The sequence below is a fragment of the Canis lupus genome, chromosome 29, assembly GCF_003254725.2.
Source record: "Canis lupus dingo isolate Sandy chromosome 29, ASM325472v2, whole genome shotgun sequence".
NCBI classification, from domain to species: domain Eukaryota; kingdom Metazoa; phylum Chordata; class Mammalia; order Carnivora; family Canidae; genus Canis; species Canis lupus.
Genome location: NC_064271.1, coordinates 22449706 through 22472370, shown reverse-complemented (window position 1 = coordinate 22472370; position 22665 = coordinate 22449706). Strand labels below are relative to the sequence as shown.

At 39.5% G+C, this 22665-nt stretch overlaps 1 protein-coding gene across 13 annotated transcripts in view; it reads left to right on the top strand.

Annotated features, from left to right (window-relative positions):
- Positions 1-656: 656 nt before the first annotated feature.
- The window catches only part of STAU2 (staufen double-stranded RNA binding protein 2), a 296470-nt gene continuing 274461 nt past the window's right edge, over positions 657-22665 (top strand). For 3 of the 13 annotated variants that reach the window (XM_025478012.3, XM_025478011.3, XM_025478010.3), the window contains exons 1-2: positions 1343-1445; positions 8931-8996. Coding sequence is in view for 5 of the 13 variants with exons in the window: in XM_025478016.3 (XP_025333801.1) it covers positions 8979-8996 (18 nt within the window). In the remaining 8 variants the exon portion in view is untranslated. Of the gene's footprint in view, positions 789-1304; positions 1446-1898; positions 2029-8930; positions 8997-11705; positions 11763-22665 lie in introns of those variants that run through there. The other 10 variants (XM_049103961.1, XM_035708285.2, XM_025478016.3 and 7 more) reach the window with 9 other exon arrangements.

Here is a 22665-nt window from a genome sequence, read left to right as displayed (position 1 = left end):
CCAGAATAAGTAACATATCCCCGGTCCTGGAAGTTAGCAAGTGGAGAACCAGGCTTGCTTATCTAAATCGCGTGCCCTTGGCTTAACCACTAGACTATTACTGTCCCCCCCCCCCCCCCCCCAGTTGTAGATAGAACTATCCATTTTAGGTGATGACTGAAATCCTAGGCTTGGTAGACATTTTCCAGGTGGGGATTGGCACTGGGAAGGAACCCTGGGAATAATAATGCAAATGGGTAAGTTCGTGAAAACACAGTAAGAATTCTATTTGCAGACTTACTTTATTGTCAGATTATTTTTGGTGCCATTTACTAAATAAAGGGTTGACTTCCCCCGGGCTTGGCCGGGTTGAGTCGTCTGGACATCTGTAACCCACATCAAAACCAGGACGAAGCAAGAAGCAATTGGAGTTTTCTGGCACTCTTGCCTCCACAATCTGGGATCTAGGGCACTGTCCTAAGATGGTCCTCATTTTTGGTTCTGAGGATTTTTTTTTCATGTACCAAATGCGATTTTATTTTATTTCATTTTATTCTTTTTGGTGTCAGAATGTGTCTGGCCGCTGCCGATCTCGGCGAGCAGGTGCTCACGGATGCATCAGGAGTGTTGGCAGCGCGCGACGGCGCCCCCCCGCCCCCCCCCCCCCCCCCGCTCCCCGCCCGCCTCCTCCCCGCGTCTGGAAAGGTGCAGGCTCCGCGGAACCGTGGCTCGCTCAGCGGCGGCCGGAGCCGGCGCGGGATGGTCGCGGGCCCCGCGGAGCCGAGGCGGCAGCCCGAGAGCCGGGGAAGGTAGGCGCGGGGCGTGCGGGGAGAGCAGAGGCTCAGCGGCGCGCAGGCGGAGCCGCCGAGCGCAGGTGTGGGGGGCGCAGCCGGCGGCGGGGAGCCGGGCCGGGCCGCGGGCGGGGGCGCGGAGGCCGCGGGCGGGGCGCGCTCCCCTGCCCCCGCCCCCCCGGCTCGTCCGCGTCCGCGTCCGCGTCCGCCGGGCCTCGGCCAAGCGCCCGGGCCCCGGGGCCGGCTGACCGCGGCGGCCGCTGCTGCGGGGGCGGGGGCGGGGGCGGGGGCGCTCGGCCGCCAGGGGGCGGGAGCGGCGCCGCGAACAATGGCCGCGCTCGGCCGCGGGCGGGCGGAGGTGCGGGGCGGCGGGGCCCGGGGGCGCGCGCGCAGGGCTGGCTGGGGCGCGGGAGCGGCGGCGCAGGCGGGGGCGCGCGGCGCGGGCCCGGGAGGGCGCGGCGGGAGCGCAGGGGAGGCGGGAGCGGGCGGCGGGAGCGGGCGCGGGCGCGGGCGCGGGCGGCGGGCGGCGGGCGGCGGGAGGCGGGCGGAGGCGGGGGGCGGGGAGCCCGCGGGGTGGAAGCCGGCGGCGGCGGCGGCGGCGGCGGCCGAGCGGGGTCAGTTCTCCGTCGTGCTCGCCAATGTGGGAGCCGCCTGCAAAGTGTCCGCGGCCACAAGGTAAATACGGAGGTTGGGGGCGTCCGGGAGGCCTGGACTTCCGCCCCGCCGGCGGACGGGGAGGAGGCAGAGGGCGCTGGGGAGCCCCGCGGAGAGCGGCCCCGCGGCGGCCTCGGGGAGGAGGGGGAGGGGACGGGCCGCTGCGGGTGCCGAGGGCTCGGGGCCCCGCGGAGGGTGGGGGGCGCGCGGGGCGGGGCGGGGCGGGGCGGGGCGGGGGGGCCGGCACAGGTGTCGGGAGGGGAGGAGCGGGGAGCCGGGGAGGCCGGCGTCGGGGGCGCCCGGGCCGGGGGCTGCAGGTGGGACGCTGGGGCCCGGGGCGGGGGCGGGGGCGGGCGGGGGCGGGCGGCGGCGGCGGAGCGAGGCCGGGAGGGGCTGCGGGCAGGGCCCCGGGGGCGCGGGGGGCGGTGCTCGCGGCTATTTCTGTATAATGGGCAAGTGGCGAAGACGTAACGCGCCGAAACGGGGAGTAGGTGGGGCCGAGGGGACCAATGTATCCTGTGACAGGCCCGCCCTGCCGCGCCTCGCGGGGACTGCGGCGGCGGCTCGGCCTCCAGGGGCAGCGGCCCTCCGTGACCTTGCCGAGGTGAAGGAGCGGGGCGGACGGAGACAAAGCTCGGTCCCTGCGGGGGCGCGGGGCGCGGGGGCTGTTCCGCAGCGCGGGCGCCGGCTCGCCCAACTGGGAGTCCTCGGGCGGGGGCGGGGCTGATGGCCTCGGGCTTCTGGAAGTCCCTGGAAAGACGTGCAGAATGGTGCATTTGTGAAGGATTTTCTTGGGAAAGGGACCGTACTCGGCGACCCCCCCCCCCCCCCCCCGCCGTGGTGATGTAGAGATGGGCCTTTCGATTAAGGGAATGTACCCCAGGATGTTCAGGTGGGTGGTTCCTGCAGGGAGGATAGAGATAGAGGATCCTTTAAAGGTATATGACTGCTAGCTGAAAAACCCTTGCTTTTAATGCCTGATTTCACAATTTTAGTGAACTTTTGCTGAGCATCGCTTCCCTTCTGATGCATCCTTACGTTTTAAGAAATCGTGGTTAAAAACGCTTGGATTCAGAATTGGGGATGGGAAGGCAGGATAATAGTAACCTTGTAAGGAGAGTAGATTGCAACATTTCTCCGGGAGGGTATTTCTTCCCTAGTCCTTTCTTAAGAGGATTCAAATATACTGTTAGGAATTGAGCTGCAGTGGAAAAACAACAACTCTTTGTTAATAAAACAGTCAAGACCAAGACATCCTGCATCTCAGTTGTTTTGTAATATGGCAAGTGTTTAATTTTTCAGCTTGTCTGTATTTTACTGCAAACCAGAGCTCTCACGTATCACTTGAATTGTGGATTTGCTGCATTTTGCAGCAGGCCTGTATTAAATTTGTGAGGCATTTATGCCAAACTATGTGGTGTGTATGCTGGGTTTTTTTTTTTTTTTTTTCCTACTGTGATTTCAACTCCACTCACGATTGCCTCATTTCATTACATAGCAATGTAGTTTGAAATTTATTCCTAAGCGATAATTGGTAGGATATAGTGCATATTTCCTGACAAATCACTGAATTTTTCCTCCAAAATCTGCTTTGTATTTGTAAAAATGTTGCTGTGTAATCAGAGTATGTATTGTTAACTACAGGTAGAGTGGCATCTCGTTTTTAAGTTTTAACTTTTTATTTGGAAATAATCTCAAGCTTACCAAAAGGTAGCAAGAGTAAGAACACTACAAAGAATCCTTCTGTAACCTTTACTCAGATTCACCTGTTACCATTTTACCCACCTACCATTAATGTCTCTCAGCCATATGTACCTAATATTTTTTCCCTGGACCATTTGAGGGTAAGTTGCATCATGACTCTTTATTCCTAATTACCATGGAAAATCATATACATTTTATATTTTAGCTTACTTGGCTTGTCTGGAATGAAGTTCTAGGAGAAGAGTGGGTTGGTTTGCTTTTCAAAAATAAAAGAATATAAAAAGTATCTGAGATAATGTCTAACTTTTTAGTGTGTAAACAATACGGAAAGTGAGGCTGAGTGGTTTTCTTGTTTTGGGATCAGATTCTGAAAGGTATAATTGGCAAGTATGTTGGGGTTTTTTTCGTTGCAGCTAACCTCTTTACTATCATGCTCTTCTTTTGTTCACTTTGAGTTCTGGGTGTCATCATTTATATGTACAGATCATAATAGAAGAACCTAGATATCACAAAATTGAATTGTGTTAATATTAGAATAGTTGGAGACATGCACAGTGAGATCAAACTATGTGTAGATATATTTGTGCCTCCTATAGGCACTCAAGAAAATATTAGTTGAGTGTCCGGAACCCATAATAATTATAATTTATATTTATGTATGTATAATAATTTGATTTTAAGTAAATCTCCAAAGTTCTCTATAAGGAGCCTTACCATTATGTTGTTCTAGAGGTCAAGACCTTTGTGACAGGAACAATTTTAAGAAGTGAAATCTTTATAAATTTAATGTATAATAAAGAGATGAGGACTTCATGCCACAACACACTTGGTTTTAATCCCAGCAGCGTAGACTATGGGATGTAATTCAACTTCTAGAAAAGTGGAGATAACACCTACATCCCAAGGTAATGAGGACTAAATGAATTAACATAACAATGGCAAAATATAGCATGTGGTATATAACATTAGTGTCTGATAAATATTTTCTTTTTTCTTGGTTTGTGGTGAGATTTCTGTATACTTAGAATCTTTCATAGGCTCTTTGGAAATAATTAAATTTATGCCAAATTATTTTGCTTTTCTTACATAAAAGTTTTTTTGGGTACCTACTTTTAAAAAGAAATGAGAATTTAAAAAACTCATTTTTTTAATGCTTTTTAAGGACCCCATGAATAAAAATTTTTTTTTATTAAAAAAACTTTTTTTTTTTTTAAAGAGATTTTATATATTTCTTCATGAGAGAGAGAGAGAGAGAGAGAGTCAGAGACATAGGCAGAGGGGAGAGGCAGGCTCCATGCAGGAAGCCTGATGCGGGACTCAATCCCAGGACTTTGGGATCATGCCCTGAGGCAAAGGCAGATGCCCAACCACTGAGCCACCCAGGTGTCCCACCCATGAATTTTTTAGAGTAAGAAGTTTTGGTTGATGTTTGGTTTTATGGTACTTTGGAGCCTAAGAATTGTGGTAGTAAATGTTTTTTCTTTTCATATTGTCAAACAAGAAAGTTAGGTGAGGATTGCCTGTCAATTGTGGGATTATGGGTGCTGATATAAAAATTTATAGATTAATTTAATAATGCCATTTTAAGAGGCGGTATTAAATTGTTGAGGATTTTGTAGATTTTGTTTTTTACAGCTTTCAACTGATTAGCTGGGCAAAATGTAATAATAAATGCAGCAAGTTATACCAGCAGTAGATTTCAGATACATGTTGGACTTCCAATTCTTCATAAGCAGCAAGTTTTCTACAGTTAGTAGTATCCTCTCTCCATAAACTGCCCTGCCTGTTTTCATTTAGTAGCTTGGAATCTGGAACTGCATGTCCTAATGTGCCTGATTGGATGTCACTGTAGGGCATTTTTGGGACATGTGAATAGGTTTCTCTAAAAGTACTTAGCTGTAATCGGAATGAACTGTAGCTGGAAACTTTGGCAGAGGAGAGAGAGGTGGATTTTATGAAATCACAGGCAGCATAAAACTGCTCTGCATTTCATTGATGTTTTATCAAGTTGTTTTAAATACAGGACAGTAGAGTAGGCATATCTGTAAAGGAGAAATGAAGTGTTAAAGACGTGGCACTGTGGGCATCCTGAATTGTCCATAGTGTGGTTGTGAATTATAATTTTTATATTGATGTAAATATGATATAATTTGTTGGTTAAAAAAAGAATAACTTCAGGGTATTTTCCAGTTCCCTCACAGAGTGCTATTATAGACAGTTTCATGTTTTAATTTGTACAGATCTTTGTAGTTGTGAAGGAGTGGCTTACAGAATAGTTAAAATTGTATGGTCAGTTTTAAGCAAGTAGGTGCTTTTATTTTTGTTTCTTCCTACAACTACCTTTTTGTATGTCAGAAGATTAGAACTTTAAAAAAATGTATCCTTATACTTTATTGTGTCTACTTCTTGGAATCAGCCACTAGTGTTATAAACTCTAATATTGAAAAGCACCCCTATATTTATTGCAGTATTATTTATAATAGCCAAATTATGGAAGCAATGTAAGTGTCCCATCAATAGATGAATGGATAAAGAAGATGTGGTATATATATGTACAACGGAATATTCAGCCATGAGTGAAATCTTGCCATTTGCAACAACATGGATGGATCTAGAGACTACAATGCTAAGTGAGATAAGCCAGTCAGAGAAACAAATGCTATATGATTTCACTCATATGTGGAATTTAAGAAACAAAACAAATAAACAAAGGAAGAAAAAAAAAGACAACCCCCCAAAAACACTCTTAACTGTAGGAAGCGAGTGGGGGTATGGGTGAAATAGGTGAAGAGGATTAAGAGTACACCTACCATGGGCACTGAGTAATATATAGAATTGCCGAACCACTATAATATACATCTGAAACTAATATAATACTGTATGTTAGTTACATTGGAATTAAAAAAAAAAAACCCTCAAAACTCTAATATTGAAGAAACACATACAGGTCTATATAGATAAGCACTTGTTACTCTTAGAGGCTTACATTAAATAAAAACAAAATTGGGTTTCTCAGATTTGGCAAGTGCTTACTAAATGATGTTGAATTCTAGAAGGTAAGGGACACTAAGTCACTGAGATGCTTTTAGTGGTTTATTCACATTTTAATTTCCAAATGAATTGTTTTCAGTTAAAAAAATGAAAATTGATCTGGTCTGTATTTTTAGTTATATCTAGTGTATTTTTTTTTTTTTTTACATCTAGTGTATTTTAATACCATTTGCCTACTCCTGTGCTTTTTAGTGATTTCATATTTTGAATAAAATGTAAATGTGTAAGTTTCATAATTTATCATTTTCATGTTGTAATGTAACTCATTTGCTCAAGTTAAACAGAATTAATTTTTTGACCTACCTAGATATGTTAATACCTAAAACACCACAGAATTTTTTTTTAAATCTTTTTTTTTTTTAAAGATTTTATTTATTCGTGAGAGACAGAGAGAGAGAGAGAGGCAGAATCACAGGCAGAGGGAGAAGCAGGCTCCATGCAGGGAGCCTGACGTGGGACTCCATCCTGGGACTCCAGGATCATGCCCTGGGCCGAAGGCAGATTCTAAACCGCTGAGCCACCCAGAGATCCCAACACCACAGGATTATAGAATTTTAGAGTTGAATGGATTGTCTTATTATTGTTACATAACAAACTACCCTGGAAAGTAAAGGGCTTAAAACAACAAACATTTATTATCTTAGTTTCTATGGGTTAGAAAACTGGGTGCAGCTTACCTTGTATTTGTGGTTCAAGGTCTTTTAGATGTTGCACGTAAGCTATCGTTGGGACTGTGTTCTCATCTGAGAGTTTGACCAGGGGAAGATCTGCTTCCAAGCTCTTTCATATAGCTCATTCATATAGCTCTCGGAAGGCTTCATTTGCTTGGGGGGTATTGGCCTGAAGGCCTCACTTTCTTTTGGGCTATTGGCCAAAGGCCTTTCTTAGTTCTTTGCCAACTGGGCCTGTCCAAGGGGTAGCTCATAATATGGCAGCTAGTTTCCTTCAGAGCGAACAGTGAGAGAATGAGACCAGGTAACACCCAAGATGGTCATTGTGGTCTTTTTGTAACCCAATGTTCTGAGTGGTATCTCATTATTTCTGTTGTATTCTATTTGTTATTTGCCTACCACAATTACTTTAGTTTACTTTTTACAGATTTTTAAAAAAATAAAAAGAACACAAAGATACACAAAGTAATTTTCCAAGGCTCAAGAGGTAAAATATCCTGAAGAGCTTGGAGTAAAATTCAAATTATGTGATCCTTAGCCATTGTGCCGTTTCTATAGCATATGATTCTCTTGGAAAAAAATGAAAACTGTTAAAGATGCTGAGGCTGCTATTCTAAGATATATAGGATATCTATATATAGATAGATATAGGAAAGATATAGGAAACTTTCAAATTCATTTAGAATTGACCCCAATTTGTCATCTTAAGAAAATGGTAGCCATACATGTATATATGTGAATCTATGTGTGTGTGTGTGTGTGTGTGTATAAAACTTTTGCGTATGAGGGAAAGTTTAATATTAAAGTTTCATAGCATAAAGTTTTCTACCTAAGTGATTGGATTTAACTCTTTTGCTGCCTGTATTGTTGCTTTTTAGATAATTTTGGGGAGGGTCTGTACAGAATTTCTTTTTCTTTTTTTTTTTTTTAGTAGGCTCTACGCTGGGTGTGGGGCTTGAACACAGAACCCATAGATCAAGAGTTGCATGCTCTACTGGCTAAGCTAGTCAGGCTCCTCCATAGATTATTTATTTATTTGCTTTTAAAAATATTTTATTCCTTTATTTGAGATAGAGAAAGCAAGAGAGAGAGAGAGAGAATGAGAAGAGGGAGGGGTAAGGGGAGAGGGAGAAGTAGGCTCCCTATTGAGCAGGGACCTGGACATGGGGCTCCATCCCAGGACCCTGAGATCATGACCTGAGCCGAAGGCAGACATTTAACCAACTGAGCCACCCAGGTGCTCCTGCCATAATTTATTTTTTATGTAAACTTTTACCATTATAGGAATCCATGATTTATTTGTTTATAAGATTTGGGGGTTTTGCTCTTCTTTAGTATCTATTTTTAAATTAAATGTAGAAGAGATTTGCTACATGAAAAGAAATACAACCATGGTGAGGAGGTCAGACCCAGAAGGTAACAAATCCAAATCTAACAATGAGATGTGTCAGATGGTGATTTCTTTCTCTGAAAATTTTATGTGAAATTATTATGCAAGCTGTTTTTATAGTGATGATAAAACCACAAAAAAAATCCAGCTAAGTACTGTATACTCTTCCATACCATGTAGAAGAGTATGTGTTGCATTGTCTTTAGCCTTAATTTAGCTTATAGAGTTTAGGAATGAGGCTGTTTAAAACGTTACTAGAGAAAAGGGAGTATACATTAAATATTAATCTGAATTTTTTAGATTATTTTTAATAGCTTCGTTTTTGCTGGAATTATCTTAGAATTGTAGAGCCAGAAGGGACATCTTTCATCCTAGATCTACATTGCCCACTATGGTAGCTGTTAGTTAAATATAGTTATTTAAATTTAGATTAACGTTAAAGAAGATTTAAAAAAATTAGAAATTTACTTTCTTGGTGCATTAGTCACATTTCAGGTGCTCAGTAGCCCTTTGTGGCCATTGGCTATTGGATTAGGCCGCGCAGTTATAAAACTTGTTTATCATCATAGAAAGTTCTGTGTTGATCTAGATCTACTCCATTTTATTTTTGATCAAGGACATATGTTTAAAGTGCTAATCATTGAGATTACCAACTAAGATGAACTTTATTTCTTCATTTTCATTTTTCAGTTTTTGGAGCCCTGAGGGATACAGCAGTTTGGTCAATATTGTTTTAACATGCTTCAAATAAATCAGGTGAGTTTGTGTTAAGGCATGTCCTACTTATTAATATGGTGCTTCGGCCATAAATTGTGGAACGTTTTAACCCAGCTTTTCTATAACCATGACCTGACCACTGCTTTATAGAGCAATTACGTACTATATATTCATCATAGGAGACTGTGCAGGGCAGGTTGTTTAAGGATTATAGTGATAGTTGTGAAAGTTGTTAACTTTTGAGTGTGCAGAGCAGAAGATGCATCTGTTCTGTTTGATGTTACATCCCTCCAGGATTTGGTCTGTTCAGAATGCTTACAGTTGTGATCTAGCTTCATTAGGTAGCAGTTTTACAGACGGAAAGCATTTCTAGTGACAAATCTTGTGACGTAGTTTTATCAGTGTGTTAAAAAAAGTTCCTTTTCTAGGGCACTGGAAAAGGCTAGAAGGAGGTGCCTTGCTAAATAAACTTTAGCATATAATGTTTTAGATTTGCTGAAAGAAATATTTTTCTTAGGTCTTGGCATTTCTCCAAGAATTTTATACATTTAATCTTATCCTTTCTGAACAAATAGGGCATTGTATTATAATAATAGAAAATTCTTTGTTTTATTTCAGACTTGTAAATTAAGAGAGAAGTAATTAATTTGATTGCAAGAAGTAATGAATTTTTCATGTGCATGATTTGAGGAAGTAATAACACACCTGCCCCTGCCTGCCCAGTCCACCTTGCCTAAGTAATAGCCTCTAGTTCCCATGCATCGCATACCATCTCTAAGCCAATGACTTCTAAGTTCATACTTAGTCTAGATCTCTTTCCTGAGCTCTAGACCCGTGTAGCAGTTGCCAACCTGATCTCTTAACTTGGGTGTCTTTATACATCTCAGAATTAACGTGGACCCAGGAAACAATCTAAATGCTTTCAATCTAAATGTTTCAGTTCCTGGATTGGGCAAGGTCATTCCAGCTGCAGGGGCTTTGCATAGATTATCTCTGCCTGGGCCTTTCTTTCCCTCCCCTGTGGTTGACTCACTTGACTCCCCAGCCTAGTATTTGCTCTCAGAGTACCTTGCCCTTTTATTTAATGAAATCCTGACATTTGCAGTTATATTCAAATATGTAGTTGTTTGCCTAACATCTCTGTTCCTTTTAGGCCATATGCTCTATGAAAGTAGTGACTTGGCTTGTTTATTCTTATTTCCTCAGATCCTAGAATAGTTTTGCTTATGGTTTTCATATATTTGCTGAATAAGTGGATGGTTGGTGCTAGGGTTGTCACTAAAGCAAGGAGATCTCCATTCTTTTCAACAGTAATCACCTAATTGTGTTGTCAGTTTAGGTATTATGTGCTTGCTTTACACAAATGCCATTAACATAAAATCTCTTTCTCATGCAAAGTTATTCCTTGATTTTCTCCTTGTACTAGAAAATTTTCTTGTGCAATGAATATTGCTTTCATCAAAGATGTTACTAATGTAGGTTTAAAAGAATCATAAAGCTGTACCGTGTTTAGTGCTTTTTGTACTTTCACAGTTGCTGTCAGATCCTATTGGATGTATTGGTGGAGCTTTATGAGACATGACTTGCAAACTATGTTGTAGGTTGGTGTTGATGCTAAATGTATGGATACCTGCTGTTAATTATACAGGTACAATCAGAATAATTTTTTTTTTATAATCTGCCATAGACAAGTGGAAAGAACTCCTTTTCATGCCAGTCAACATCATTGAACATTATAGATTAGTCCAATGAAGATTTATTGTTATGTTGGATCTACTGGTCCTGTTGAATCAGGCCTTACACAGCAATTTCAGGCAACATTCTGCAGGGCCACAAGCAGTTTCCCTGTCCAAGAAAATTTTCTAGTACAAGGAGAAAATCAAGGAACAACTTTGCATAAAAAAGAGATTTTATGTTAATGGCATTTGTGTAGAGCAAGCACATAATACCTAAACTGACAACACAATTAGGTGATTACTGTTGAAAAGAATGGAGATCTCCTTGCTTTAGTGACAACCCTAGCACCAACCATTGTACACAGTGCTTGGAGATATATGTGCTTTGCTTGTAACACACATATATGTCTAGACTCCCCTCAGGATTCTCTCTTGTTATCCCCTAAGTTTTATCCCCCTCACCCCAAAACGTTCAAGCCTGAAGAGAAAAATTAATCTAATTTGGAATAGAAGTTATAGAGAAGACTTTTTTTTCAGCCCAACTTAAAGTTGCCTTGAATTCTTAAACTTATGAGTGATTGATGTTTTATCATTTTCGAGGTGACTGCTTTCCCATCAGAGTGTAGGCTCTCAAGATAATGTGAAAAGGCATGAAAAGGTGATTGAAGCTGACACTTACCTTGAAGCAGTTGAGGTTTTTACTGCATGATTTTCAACACTGTCTTTTTGATTAGTAATAAGTTTTTATTTGAGAGGTCTTTTTGTCTGTTGTCTTAAGATGCCTGAATAGTACTAACATTCTTCCATGTGTGTTCTTAGTACTACTTAAAACAAGGCTATTAAAATATTTAACTTGGTGTTAATTCTGCATGACATTATTATTATTAGAGAGCATGGGAATGTTCCATGTTCTATTACAGTGATGGCACTTCTACCTTTAAATTGTACTCTGCATTTTTACTTTTGCCTCTTAAGAATGTGTGTTGTCCATGTGCAACTCATGTAGAAAAATTAGGTAGTAGAGATAAGCAAAAAGAAAAAAATCACAAATGATTCCACTATTCTTTTACAGAGATAATCACTGCTCACATTTTGGGGTGTATACTTCTAGATTTTTTTTTCTATGCAGGTATGTTTTTATGTGATTCTATGTTACTTTAAAAAACTAGGATTATATAATATTCTGAAGTGACATTAATATTTTGTAGTTTGGAATTACTAAAATTTGTTTAATCAAATCCTTATTGTTGGACAAATTTTGTATTATAGTTAGTGCCACAGTGTTTTTTTTTTTCTTTTTTAACATATAATTATGTTCCTTTGTCCATTATTTTCTTACAGTTAATTATTAGGAAATACTGGTCAAATGGTTATACAAATTTTGAAGATATTTGATGCATAAACACCAAAAATACAAAATAATATCTATTAGAATGCCTGTTTTCTTACTTTTTTGACAAATTTTCAATGTTTGCCAATTTGACAAAAAGTGATACTTTGATTTGCATTTCTATTATTTGCTTCTATTTGTTGTTCTTTTGTGTTTTGTCTTTTTGTGAATTGTTTATATGTGTCCACTGATACCTTTTCCTTTTTATTTGTAAATAAAAGTTTTTGGATATACCCCCTTGAGAATTTTCTGAGCTAGCATTTATAATTATTACTTTATATATTTTCATTCATTATTCAACAAATAATTAGTGGGAACCTATGTTTCCAGGGTACTGTACTAAGTAAGAGTTTGGTATATTTTGGACCTTTCTCCCTGGTGATTAATTATAAACCCTTAAGGAAAGGAAACCCATTTTAGCATTAAGCTGTAGCAAATATAAATTAAGAAGGCACGTGTGCTGTGAAATCATATTTTTAAATGAGTGGCTGAAATAAGGCAAAGTTTTTTGGGATTAATTGATGAGGCAGATCTAAATAGCATATATTCTACAGAGTTTAAGGGGAAGTGTATATTAGGCAGCTGTAGCATTGGGAGAGCCCAGCAGGAGGGTATTAACAAGTCTCAGTAGCCTGGTGGTTTCTTTGAAAGAGTTATGGTGGTAGGTGTTGGGAACGTAAGAGCTAAGAGAAATCTTTAAGACCTGACTCACATGGAATGAGAGGACAGGTAGAACAACATGGCATTTCTGTGCCAGAAAAGTAGAAGAACCCTACAGGGCAAGGGGGAGCCAGGTGTTAGGTAGGAAAAATAAACGTGTATCAGGATATACTATGAAGTATAAAGCCAAGTTAGGATTATCAAGAAATTAAGGCCTAGCCTTTAGGGAATAATGATACCTATCTCACAGGTTTATGGTGAGGAATAATTGAACTAATAACAGAGGCAAGATGCCTCGCTTTGGCCCTGGTACTATTGCTAATGCAATTAATAATTGCTGTTGCTATTGCTGTCTGGCTTTAGAGATTGATGAGAAAGGACGGCAGACGTTTAGGTTAGTCATTAGAGTAGTTGTTTGGGGGAATGAAAAGCCACTTGAACATTTCTCAACTCCAGGTGTGCTGTAAATGCTCTCCTCCCTCTTGCCATAGGCACCAAGGACTTTATTCTTTTAAAACTTGCTGCTACTTCGTTATTTTTTCTCTAAGTCTGGCTGTGGAGTAGAATCTACAATCTTGCCATCTTTCTCAAAGTCGTAGGATGCAGTTTATAGTCTGAGGATTAAAAAAAAAAAACAACATAAGGAAGTTAAAATGTGTAAGCAGGACTTTGGCATTTTGCCATGTTGGGATAACAGGATTTTTCCTCTGTGTGGCCAGCTTCCAAGATGGCCCTAATGATCTCTGCTTCCTGATACCTGATTATTCCATTGCATAATCCCCTCACACATTGTTTGTGTGGTCAATAGAATATGGTGGAAGTGATGGATAATCCAAGGATAGGTTATAAAAGACACTGTGGCTTTCGCCTCTTCTCTCCCTTTGTGCTGCCCTCCCCTCTCTATGCTCCTCCCCCTTGCTCATTCAGAGTAGTTAGCTGCCATGTTGTGAATAGCTCTATGGAGAGGCCCATGTGGTGAGAAATTGAGGCCTCCTGCCAACAGCTAACAAGGAACTGAGGCCTCTAGCCAACAGTGTGTGACTGAGTCTTCTTGGAAGCAGATCTTCCAGCCCTTGTCAAGTTTCCAGCTGTAAACTACTGGCCCACGGACATCTTGACTGCAACCTCATGAGATATCCTGAGCCAGAACCACCCAGCTAAGCTGCTTCTTGATTGCCGAACCTCAGAAACTGTGTGAAAAAAATAAATGCTTGTTTTTTTAAGATGCTAATAAGTTGGGGGTAATTTGTTATACAGTAATAATATACCCTTCCTCCTTAAACAACTTGAGAACATATAAATATGTAAACAGTGATTTTTAGACGTTGGATGGCAGGTGTCATCAGACTGATTCCTGAGAGAATGGAAACAAATGAGGTAAGCTCTTCTACACCAGTTTGCAATAAAGCCTAGAGGTTGTTCATAGGCTGCAGTGCAAGGAGGAAGAACCAAAACAGCTCACTTTTGCTAAGATTAGGAAACAAAAGTGAGTTTGAGAAGGCCAAGGTGGTTAGAATTGCAGGGCACAGTGCCAAAGAGAAGAGACTTGGGGGAAGAGGGGTGAGTATATAAGTAAATAAAAAAGTACACTCAAACATGAAAACATTCTGGAGATCTGCAGATTGTGCTTCTTGAGTTTTTAACGGAGTTCCAATCTGTAAATGCATGACTAAGACCTACTCAAAGTCAGGGAAAGAACTACTGGAAGGCAGTAAGAAAACAATTTCCAGAGATCATGCAAGGCTGTTAATAGTTTGTATCTAGATCATTCGGAGTCTAAAGACCTTGTAATACATGAGGCATTGGGAAGAGTCCTCAGAAGACTTCAAATGATCCCAAGTAACTTAATTGTACACCAGAAAAAGTCCAACACTAGAGGAATGCAACACAATTCAGAATCCAACAATAAAATTTATGGTTTCAATCATTCAGTCAAAAATTACAGTGCTTGCTTCACCTTGAATAAGGGATAGAACATCTAGACAGATCAGTATGGAAATAGAGGTCTTGCACAGCATTATAAGCCAGTTGGATCTAATAGATATACACAAAACACCCAGTAAGAGCAGCATACACATTTTTTTCCATGTGCACATGAAACACTCTACAAGGGGTAGTCCATATGTTAGACCACACACAAAAAAAAAATCTTTTTTTTTTTTTTAAATTTTTAAATTTATTTATGACAGAGAGAGGGGGCCAGAAACACAGGCAGAGGGAGAGGGAGAAGCAGGCTCTGTGCAGGGAGCCCAACGCGGGATTCGATCCTGGGTCTCCAGGATCACACACCCGGCCGAAGGTGGCGCTAAACTGCTAAGCCACTGGGCTGCCTACACACACACACACACAAAATCTCAATACAGTTTAAGTAACTGAAATCATAAAAGTATCTTGGTCACACTGGTGTGAAACTAGAAGTCAATAATACTGGGAAATTCACAAATATGTAGAAATTAAACAATATACTCATAAATACCCAGCAGGTCAAAGGGGGAAATTAGAAAATAATTATACACAAATAAAAATGAAAACACAGCATACCACAACTTAATGAGATGCAGCAAAAGCAGTGCTCAGAGGGAAATTTGTAGCAGTAAGTACCTATATTTAAGAAGAAGAGCTCAAAAGAATCCAAATAATCTAATTTTTCACCTTATGGAAACTAGAAAAAGTGGAGCAAATTAAACTCAAAGTGAGCCAAAGAAAGGAAATAATAAAGATTAAAATGGAGACAAGTGAAATGGAGTATAGGAAATAACAGAGAATCAGCATAACCAAAGTTCATTCTTTGAGGAATCAACAAAATTTACAGACCTTTACCTAGACTCAAAAAAAAGGGGGGGGAAAGCAATGATGCATGTAATTAAAATCAGAAACGAAAGTGAGAATATAAAAAAAAAAATGAGAATATTGAGGCTGAAATATTTATTACTTTATTAAAGAAATAAAAAAGGTTATAAGAGAATACTATTAATAACTGTATATTAACAAATTGGATAACCTACGTGAAATGGACAAATTCTTAGAAACAGATAACCAAAACTGACTCAAGAAGCAATAGAAAATGTGAACTGATCTATAAGAAGCAAACAGATTGCATTAGTAATAATAATAAAAAAATCCCTCCCAAAGAAAGAAAAGTCCAGGACCAGATGATATTACTGGTGAATTCTGCCAAACATTTAAAGAATTAACACCAGTTCATCTCAGACTCTTCCCCAAAATAGGACATAGAACACTTCCTAATTCATTGAGACCAGCATTACTCTGATACCAAAGCCAGACGCCATGAGAAACAATGCAAAAATTACAGATTGATATTCCTTATGAATACAACTGCAAAAATCTTCAACAAAACACTAAGAAACTGAATCCTGTCGTATATTTAAATGGTTATATACCCTGACCAAATGGAATTTACCCAGGTAGGAATGCCCAGAGCTGTTCAGCATAGGGAAATCAGTATAATACACCGCCTTACTAGGATGAAGATAAACAAACAAACATCATCAGTTAATAAGGAAGACTTTTGAAAAATATAACACCTGTTTGTAATAGAAACACTCCAAAACTAGGAAAAGAAGGGAAATTCTTCAATATGATAAAAGGGATTTATGAAAAACTCACAGCTAACTTCCAATTCAACAGTGAAAGACTGAACACTTTTACCTGTGATCAGAAACAAGTGTGCTTACTTTCATACTGCTCTTCAACATTGTGGTAGGAGTCCCAGCCAGAGAAGTTAGGCAAGAAAAAGAAAAAACATCCAAATTGGGAAAGAAGTAAAATTGTTTCTATTTGTAGACATCATGAACTCATAATAAAAAACCCCAAAGAATCTGCAAAAACCCACTAGAGCTAATACACAATTCAGAAAAATTGGTATAAGAGCAACACACAAAATAAAATTGTTTCTGTATACTAGCAATGAATAATCCCAAAAGGAAACTAAGAAAACTGTTCCATTTAATATTGTTCAAAAACCTAAGGAATTGAAAGATTTGTATACTAAAAGCTACAAAACATTGTTGAAATTAAATAAAATAACTTAAAGAAGACCTAAATAAATGGAAAGATATTCTGTGTTATTGTTGAGGTGGCAGTACTATGCAAGCAATGTGCAGATTCAATGCGATCTCTATCAGAATTCTAGTGACCTTTTTGCAGAACTAGAAAAGCAGATTCTTAAATTCATATGAAATTGTAGTAGGCCCAAAACAGCCAAAACTCTGTTCTTGAAAATGAATAGAGTTGGAGGACTCATACTTGTCCATTTCTAAAACATACTGTAAAGCTCCAGTAGTCAAAACAGTATAGTACTGACATAAGGATTGACCTATAAACTAATGGAAAAGAATTGAGAGGGGAAAAATAAACTAATAGACACATTCTAAATGGATCAATGTCCTAAACATAAGAACTAAAACCCTGACAACTCAACAACAAAACAACCCAACTAAAAAATGGGCAAAGGACTTGAATTGACAATTCTCTAAAGAAAATATAAAAATAGCCAATATACAAATGAAGAAATACTCGAACTTGTTAGTGATGAGGGAAATGCAGATAAAAATCACAATGATGTATCACTTCATCCCCAGTAGGATGGTTAGTATAAAAAACAAGACCAGTAACAAGTGTGGGTGAGGATGTAGAGAAGCAGATCCTTGTACATTGCTGGTGGGAATGTAAAATGGTTTACCTTCTGTGGAAAATAGTCTGGCAGTTCTATAAAAAATTAAACTTAGGATTAGCATATAACCCAGGCATTCCACTCCTAGGTGTATACCCAGAAGAACTGAAAACATACACACACACACACACACACGCTAGTTCATAGTAATACTATTTACAAGAGTCAAATGATGGAAGCAGCCCAAATGCCTGTAGATGGAAGAATGAACAAATTTTGATATATACATACCATTGGCTATTATTCAACTATATATAAAAAACCAAAACAAAACTGAAATACTGATATATGCTACAGTGTGGTGAACCTTGAAAAACATTTTGCTGAGTGAAATAAGTCAGATGCAAAGGTCACATGCTGTATGATTCCATTTATATGAAATATCCATAATGAGTAATTCTGTATAAACAGAACTCAGATTGGTGTTTGCTAGGGCCTAGAGATAAGGGAAATAGAATGCAGCTGCCTAATAGGTACAAAGTTTCTTTGTGGGGTGATAAACATATTGGAACAAGATAGAGGTGGTAGTTGCACAACATTGGGAATGTACTAAATGCCACTGGTTTGTTCATTTCAAAATGCTTAATTTGGTGTTACATCAATTTCACCTCAAAATAAAAAATAAGTTGGATTCAAGATGGTGCTGTAGGAAGACCATGAGCTTGCTCCTCCTGCAACAAATAACCACATATGAAATAATTTCCTCTAAAAAGACCACAAGACCAAAGGAACAGAGCCTCTATAACAAAGGACAAAAAAGAGCATTGAGATGGGGAGAAGATGCAGAGACATCATTTTGCAAAGATACCCATCCCAGGTGTGACACACAATCAGGAGAAAACTCAAAAATACAAAACTTTTCCCAAGGAGCAAGAGGTTAGTTCTTCACAATAGGAACCCAAATCCTTAGGTCCTGCACAAGAGAGATAAGCCATCTAAACACCAGGCTTTGAAAACCAACCGGGATTATATCAAGAGAAACCATAAAACTAGGGAATGGAGAACCCATTCTCACAGCGTTTGCACATATACTCACCCCAGGACCAGCACAGAAATACCACATTGAAAAGTGCCTTTGTGGGCAGCATGGGTGGCTCAGTGGTTTAGCACCACTTTCAGCCCAGGGTGTGATCCTGGAGACCTGGGATTGAGTCCCATGTCAGGCTCCCAGCATGGAGCCTGCTTCTCCCTCTTTCTGTGTCTCTGCCTCTCTCGGTCTCTGTGTCTCTCATGAATAAATAAATAAAATCTTAAAAAAAAAGTGCTTTTGTGAAGAAGACCCACTTAGTAATTTTAAGGCATCTGTCAGGCAGGAAACTGTTGGGACATTTCTCTGGAAATGAAGACATTGATGGGTGCTGTATTTGTGAACTCATCCTACCTTGCTAATGTTGGTTCTGGTGGAAACCATTTTGTAATTATCTTTCAAATTGCTAGAGCCAGTGGGCACACCCAGCTGAGAACCCTGCCCACTCCCACAGTGCAATCATATGTTGGAGCCAGGTGAAAGCTCTACACAGCCACATGCTACAGCTGAGTTAGCTGCCAACTTCACTCACCCTGTGCTACAGACATGGTGCCACCACAATAGACAGTGCATACAACCCACATGAGGATCTAGCTCTGGTGATCAGAGGGGATTTTGCTTTTGAGGTGCATGTGACACCTCCTACACAAGGCTGCTCCTTCAAGGCTGCTCCACAAGGAGAGATAGGTTGATTTGCTGATAACTAAAAACAAACGAGTTAGGCAAGATGAGAGACAATGTTCGAAGTGAAAGAACAAGATAAAACATCAGAAAATGATATTAATGAAATGGAGATATGCAATCCAAACCTGATAAAGAGTTCAAAGTTAATGGTCATACAGCTGCTCACTGAACTTGGGAGAAGAATAGATGAACACAGATCTTTCATAAAGAGACAATAAAAGAAAGGTCAAACGGAAGTTACAGAGCTGAAGAGCAAACCAAATTGAAAAATATACAAGACGGGTTCAACAGCAGACTGGATGAACTGAGTATTGGAAAAGTGAACTGGATGACAGAGCAATGGAGCTCACATAGACACAGTAGTGAAAACACAAAAGAATTTTAAAAAATGAAGATAAGGGATCCTTGGGACATCATCAGGTGGGATAACATTCGCTTGGCATAACATATTCAGCAGAAACTTTGCAGGCAGAAGAGAGTGGCATGACATATTCAAAGTGCTGAATGGAAAAATACAAAACAAAAACAAACAGAAAACTTCCAACCAGGAATTCTGTACTTGGCAAGTTTATCGTTCAGAATTGGAGAGATTAAGAGTTTTCAGATAATCAAGACATAAAGGAATTCATCACTATTAAATCAGCCTTGTAAGGAATGTTTAAGGATCTTCTATAACCTGAAAAGAAATGACATTAATAACAAAATGTATGGAAGTAAAAATCTCACTGGAAAAGGTAAATATATATTAAAAGTAGTGGATCAGGGGTGCCTGTGTGGCCCAGTCAATTAAGCATCCAACTCTTGATTTTGGTTCAGGTCATGATCACAAGGTTATGAGATCGAGCCCCATATCAAGCTCTGCGCTGGGTGTGGAGCCTTCTTGAGAGTCCCTCTCTCCCTCTCTCTCTGCCCCCCCCCCCCAAAAAAAAATTAAAGTGGAGGATAAATCACTTATAAAGCAAGCATAAAGCTTAAAGACAAAAATAGTAAAGTTAATTAAAACTATGATAATTAGTAAGGACTGCATAAAATGATACAAAACGTGGCATCAAAAATATAAAATGTGGGCAGCCCGGGTGGCTCAGTGGTTTAGTGCCGCCTTCAGTCCAGGGCCTGATCCTGGAGACCCGGGATCAAGTTCCACATCGGGCTCTCTGCATGGACCCTGCCTCTCCCTCTGCCTGTGTCTCTGCCTCTCTCTCTCTCTCTCTCTCTCTGTGTGTCTCTCTCATGAATAAATAAATTAAAAATCTTAAAAAAATATATAAAACATGGGCAGGGGTGAAGAAAATATGTTTTGGAATATGTTCAAATTTAACTATTGTCGTCTCAAAGCAGACCATTCTATACATAGTAAGTTATATATGAACCTCATAGTAACCACAAAGCAAAAAGTTACAATAAATATACAAGAGAAAATGATAAAGGAGTCTGAATATAACACTAAAGAAAGCAATCAAACCAGAAGGAAAGAGAAATAAGAAAGGAACAGAGGAACTATGAAAAGAGCCAGAAAACAATGAACAAAATGGAAATAAGTACATACTTTACTGTAATTGTAAATGGACTAAACTCTCTAGTCAAAAGATCAGTGGCTGAATGGATTTAAAAAAAAGCAAAACAAGACTATATATATATATTATATATATATGTATATATAATATATATATATGCAAGAGTCTCACTTCAGAAGTAAGGACATACATGGACTAAAAATGAAGGGATGGGGAAGGCTATTCCATGCAAATAGGAATGAAAAGAAAGCTGGAAGGGTGCCTGGATGGCTTTGTTGGTGGAGCATGTGCCTCTTGATCACAGGGTAATGAGTTCAAGCCCCAGGTTGGGTGTAGAGTGTATTAAAAAAAAAAAAAAAAAAGCTATTATAGCAAACAAAGTAGATTTGAAAGCAAAAATCATAATAATAGCCAAGGAAGGGCATTACATAATGATAAAGGGGTCTGTCCAAAAGAAGATATAACATTAATTAATATGTATGCACCCAAAATAGGAACATCAAGACATCTAAAGCAAATATTGAGAGACCTAAAGGGAGAAATTGATAGCAATTCAATAATAGTAGAGGACTTTGACACCCCACTTACATCAATGATTAGATCAGACAGAAAATAAGGAAACATCAGCCTTATATGACACCAGATGGCCTTAATATATTCAGAACATTCCATTCAAAAGCAGCAATACATATTATTCTCAAGTGCATATGGAATCGTCTCTGGGCTAGAGCACATGTTAGGCCACCAATTAAGCCTCAATAAATTAAAAAAGATTGACTCCTATTGACCATCTTTTCTGATCACAATGAATATGAAACTAGAAATCAATTACAAGAAGAAAACTTGAAAAACCACTAAAAAGGGGGGTTTAAATGTCATGCTGCTCAACAACCAATAGATTATTGAAGATAGCAAAGACATGCTGAGAGACAGATGAAAATATAAGTACTGAGAGACAAATGAAAATAAAACTCTGACATACCAAAATCTTTGGGATACAACAAAAGCAATTTTAAGATACTATATCAATTTAATTAATATTATATTTTATGATATTAAATATAATATTAATATATTAATATTATAGTAATACAGGACTACCTCAAGAAACAAAGATCTCAACCTAATTTACACCTGAAGGAGCTAGGAAAAAAGAACCAATGAAGCTCAAGTTAGTAGAAGAAAAGAATAATAGAGATCAGAGGAGAAATAAATGAAATAGAGACTGAGAAATAATAGAAAATTAATAAAGCCAAGAGACAGTCCATTGAAAAGATAAAGTTGACAAACATATAGACTAACCAAGAAAAAAAGAGAAAGCCCTAATATCAAAACCAGAAATTGAAACAGGAGAAATTACATTTGACACCACAGTAAAAAGGATCATTAGAGACCATTAGCAAATATATGCTAATAAATCGGACAAACTAGAGGAAATGGATAAATTCCTAGGAACATAGTCTTTCAGGACTGAATCATTAAGAAATAGAAAATCTGAATGAGCTAATTACTACTAAGGAAATTGGTCAGTAATCAAAAACCTCCCAACAAGGAAAACCTCCCAACAAGGAAAAGATCAGGTGGTTTCACTGGTGATTTCTACCAAACATTAAAAAAAATTTAATACCCATCCTTTTCAAACTTTTCCAAAAAATTGAGGAGGGGATACTTCCAAACTCATTTTGTGAGGCCTGGTAGCAAACCAGATTAGGATACCACATAAGGGATGCCTGGGTGGCTCAGTGGTTTGAGCATCTGCCTTTGGCTCAGGTTGTGATCCTGGGGTCCTGGGATCAAGTCCCACATTGGGCTCCCCACAGGGAGCCTGCTTCTCCCTCTGCCCGTGTCTCTGCTTCTCATGAATAAAGAAAATCTTTAAAAATAAAAGGACACCACATACAATTTTAAAGAAAATTACAGGCCAAAATCACCGACGAATATTGATGCAAAAATTCTCAACAAAATATTAGCAAACTGAATTCAATAACATATTAAGAGGATAATAAATCATGGTCAAGTGAGATTTATTTGAGGGATGCAAGGATGACTCAACATCCATAAATC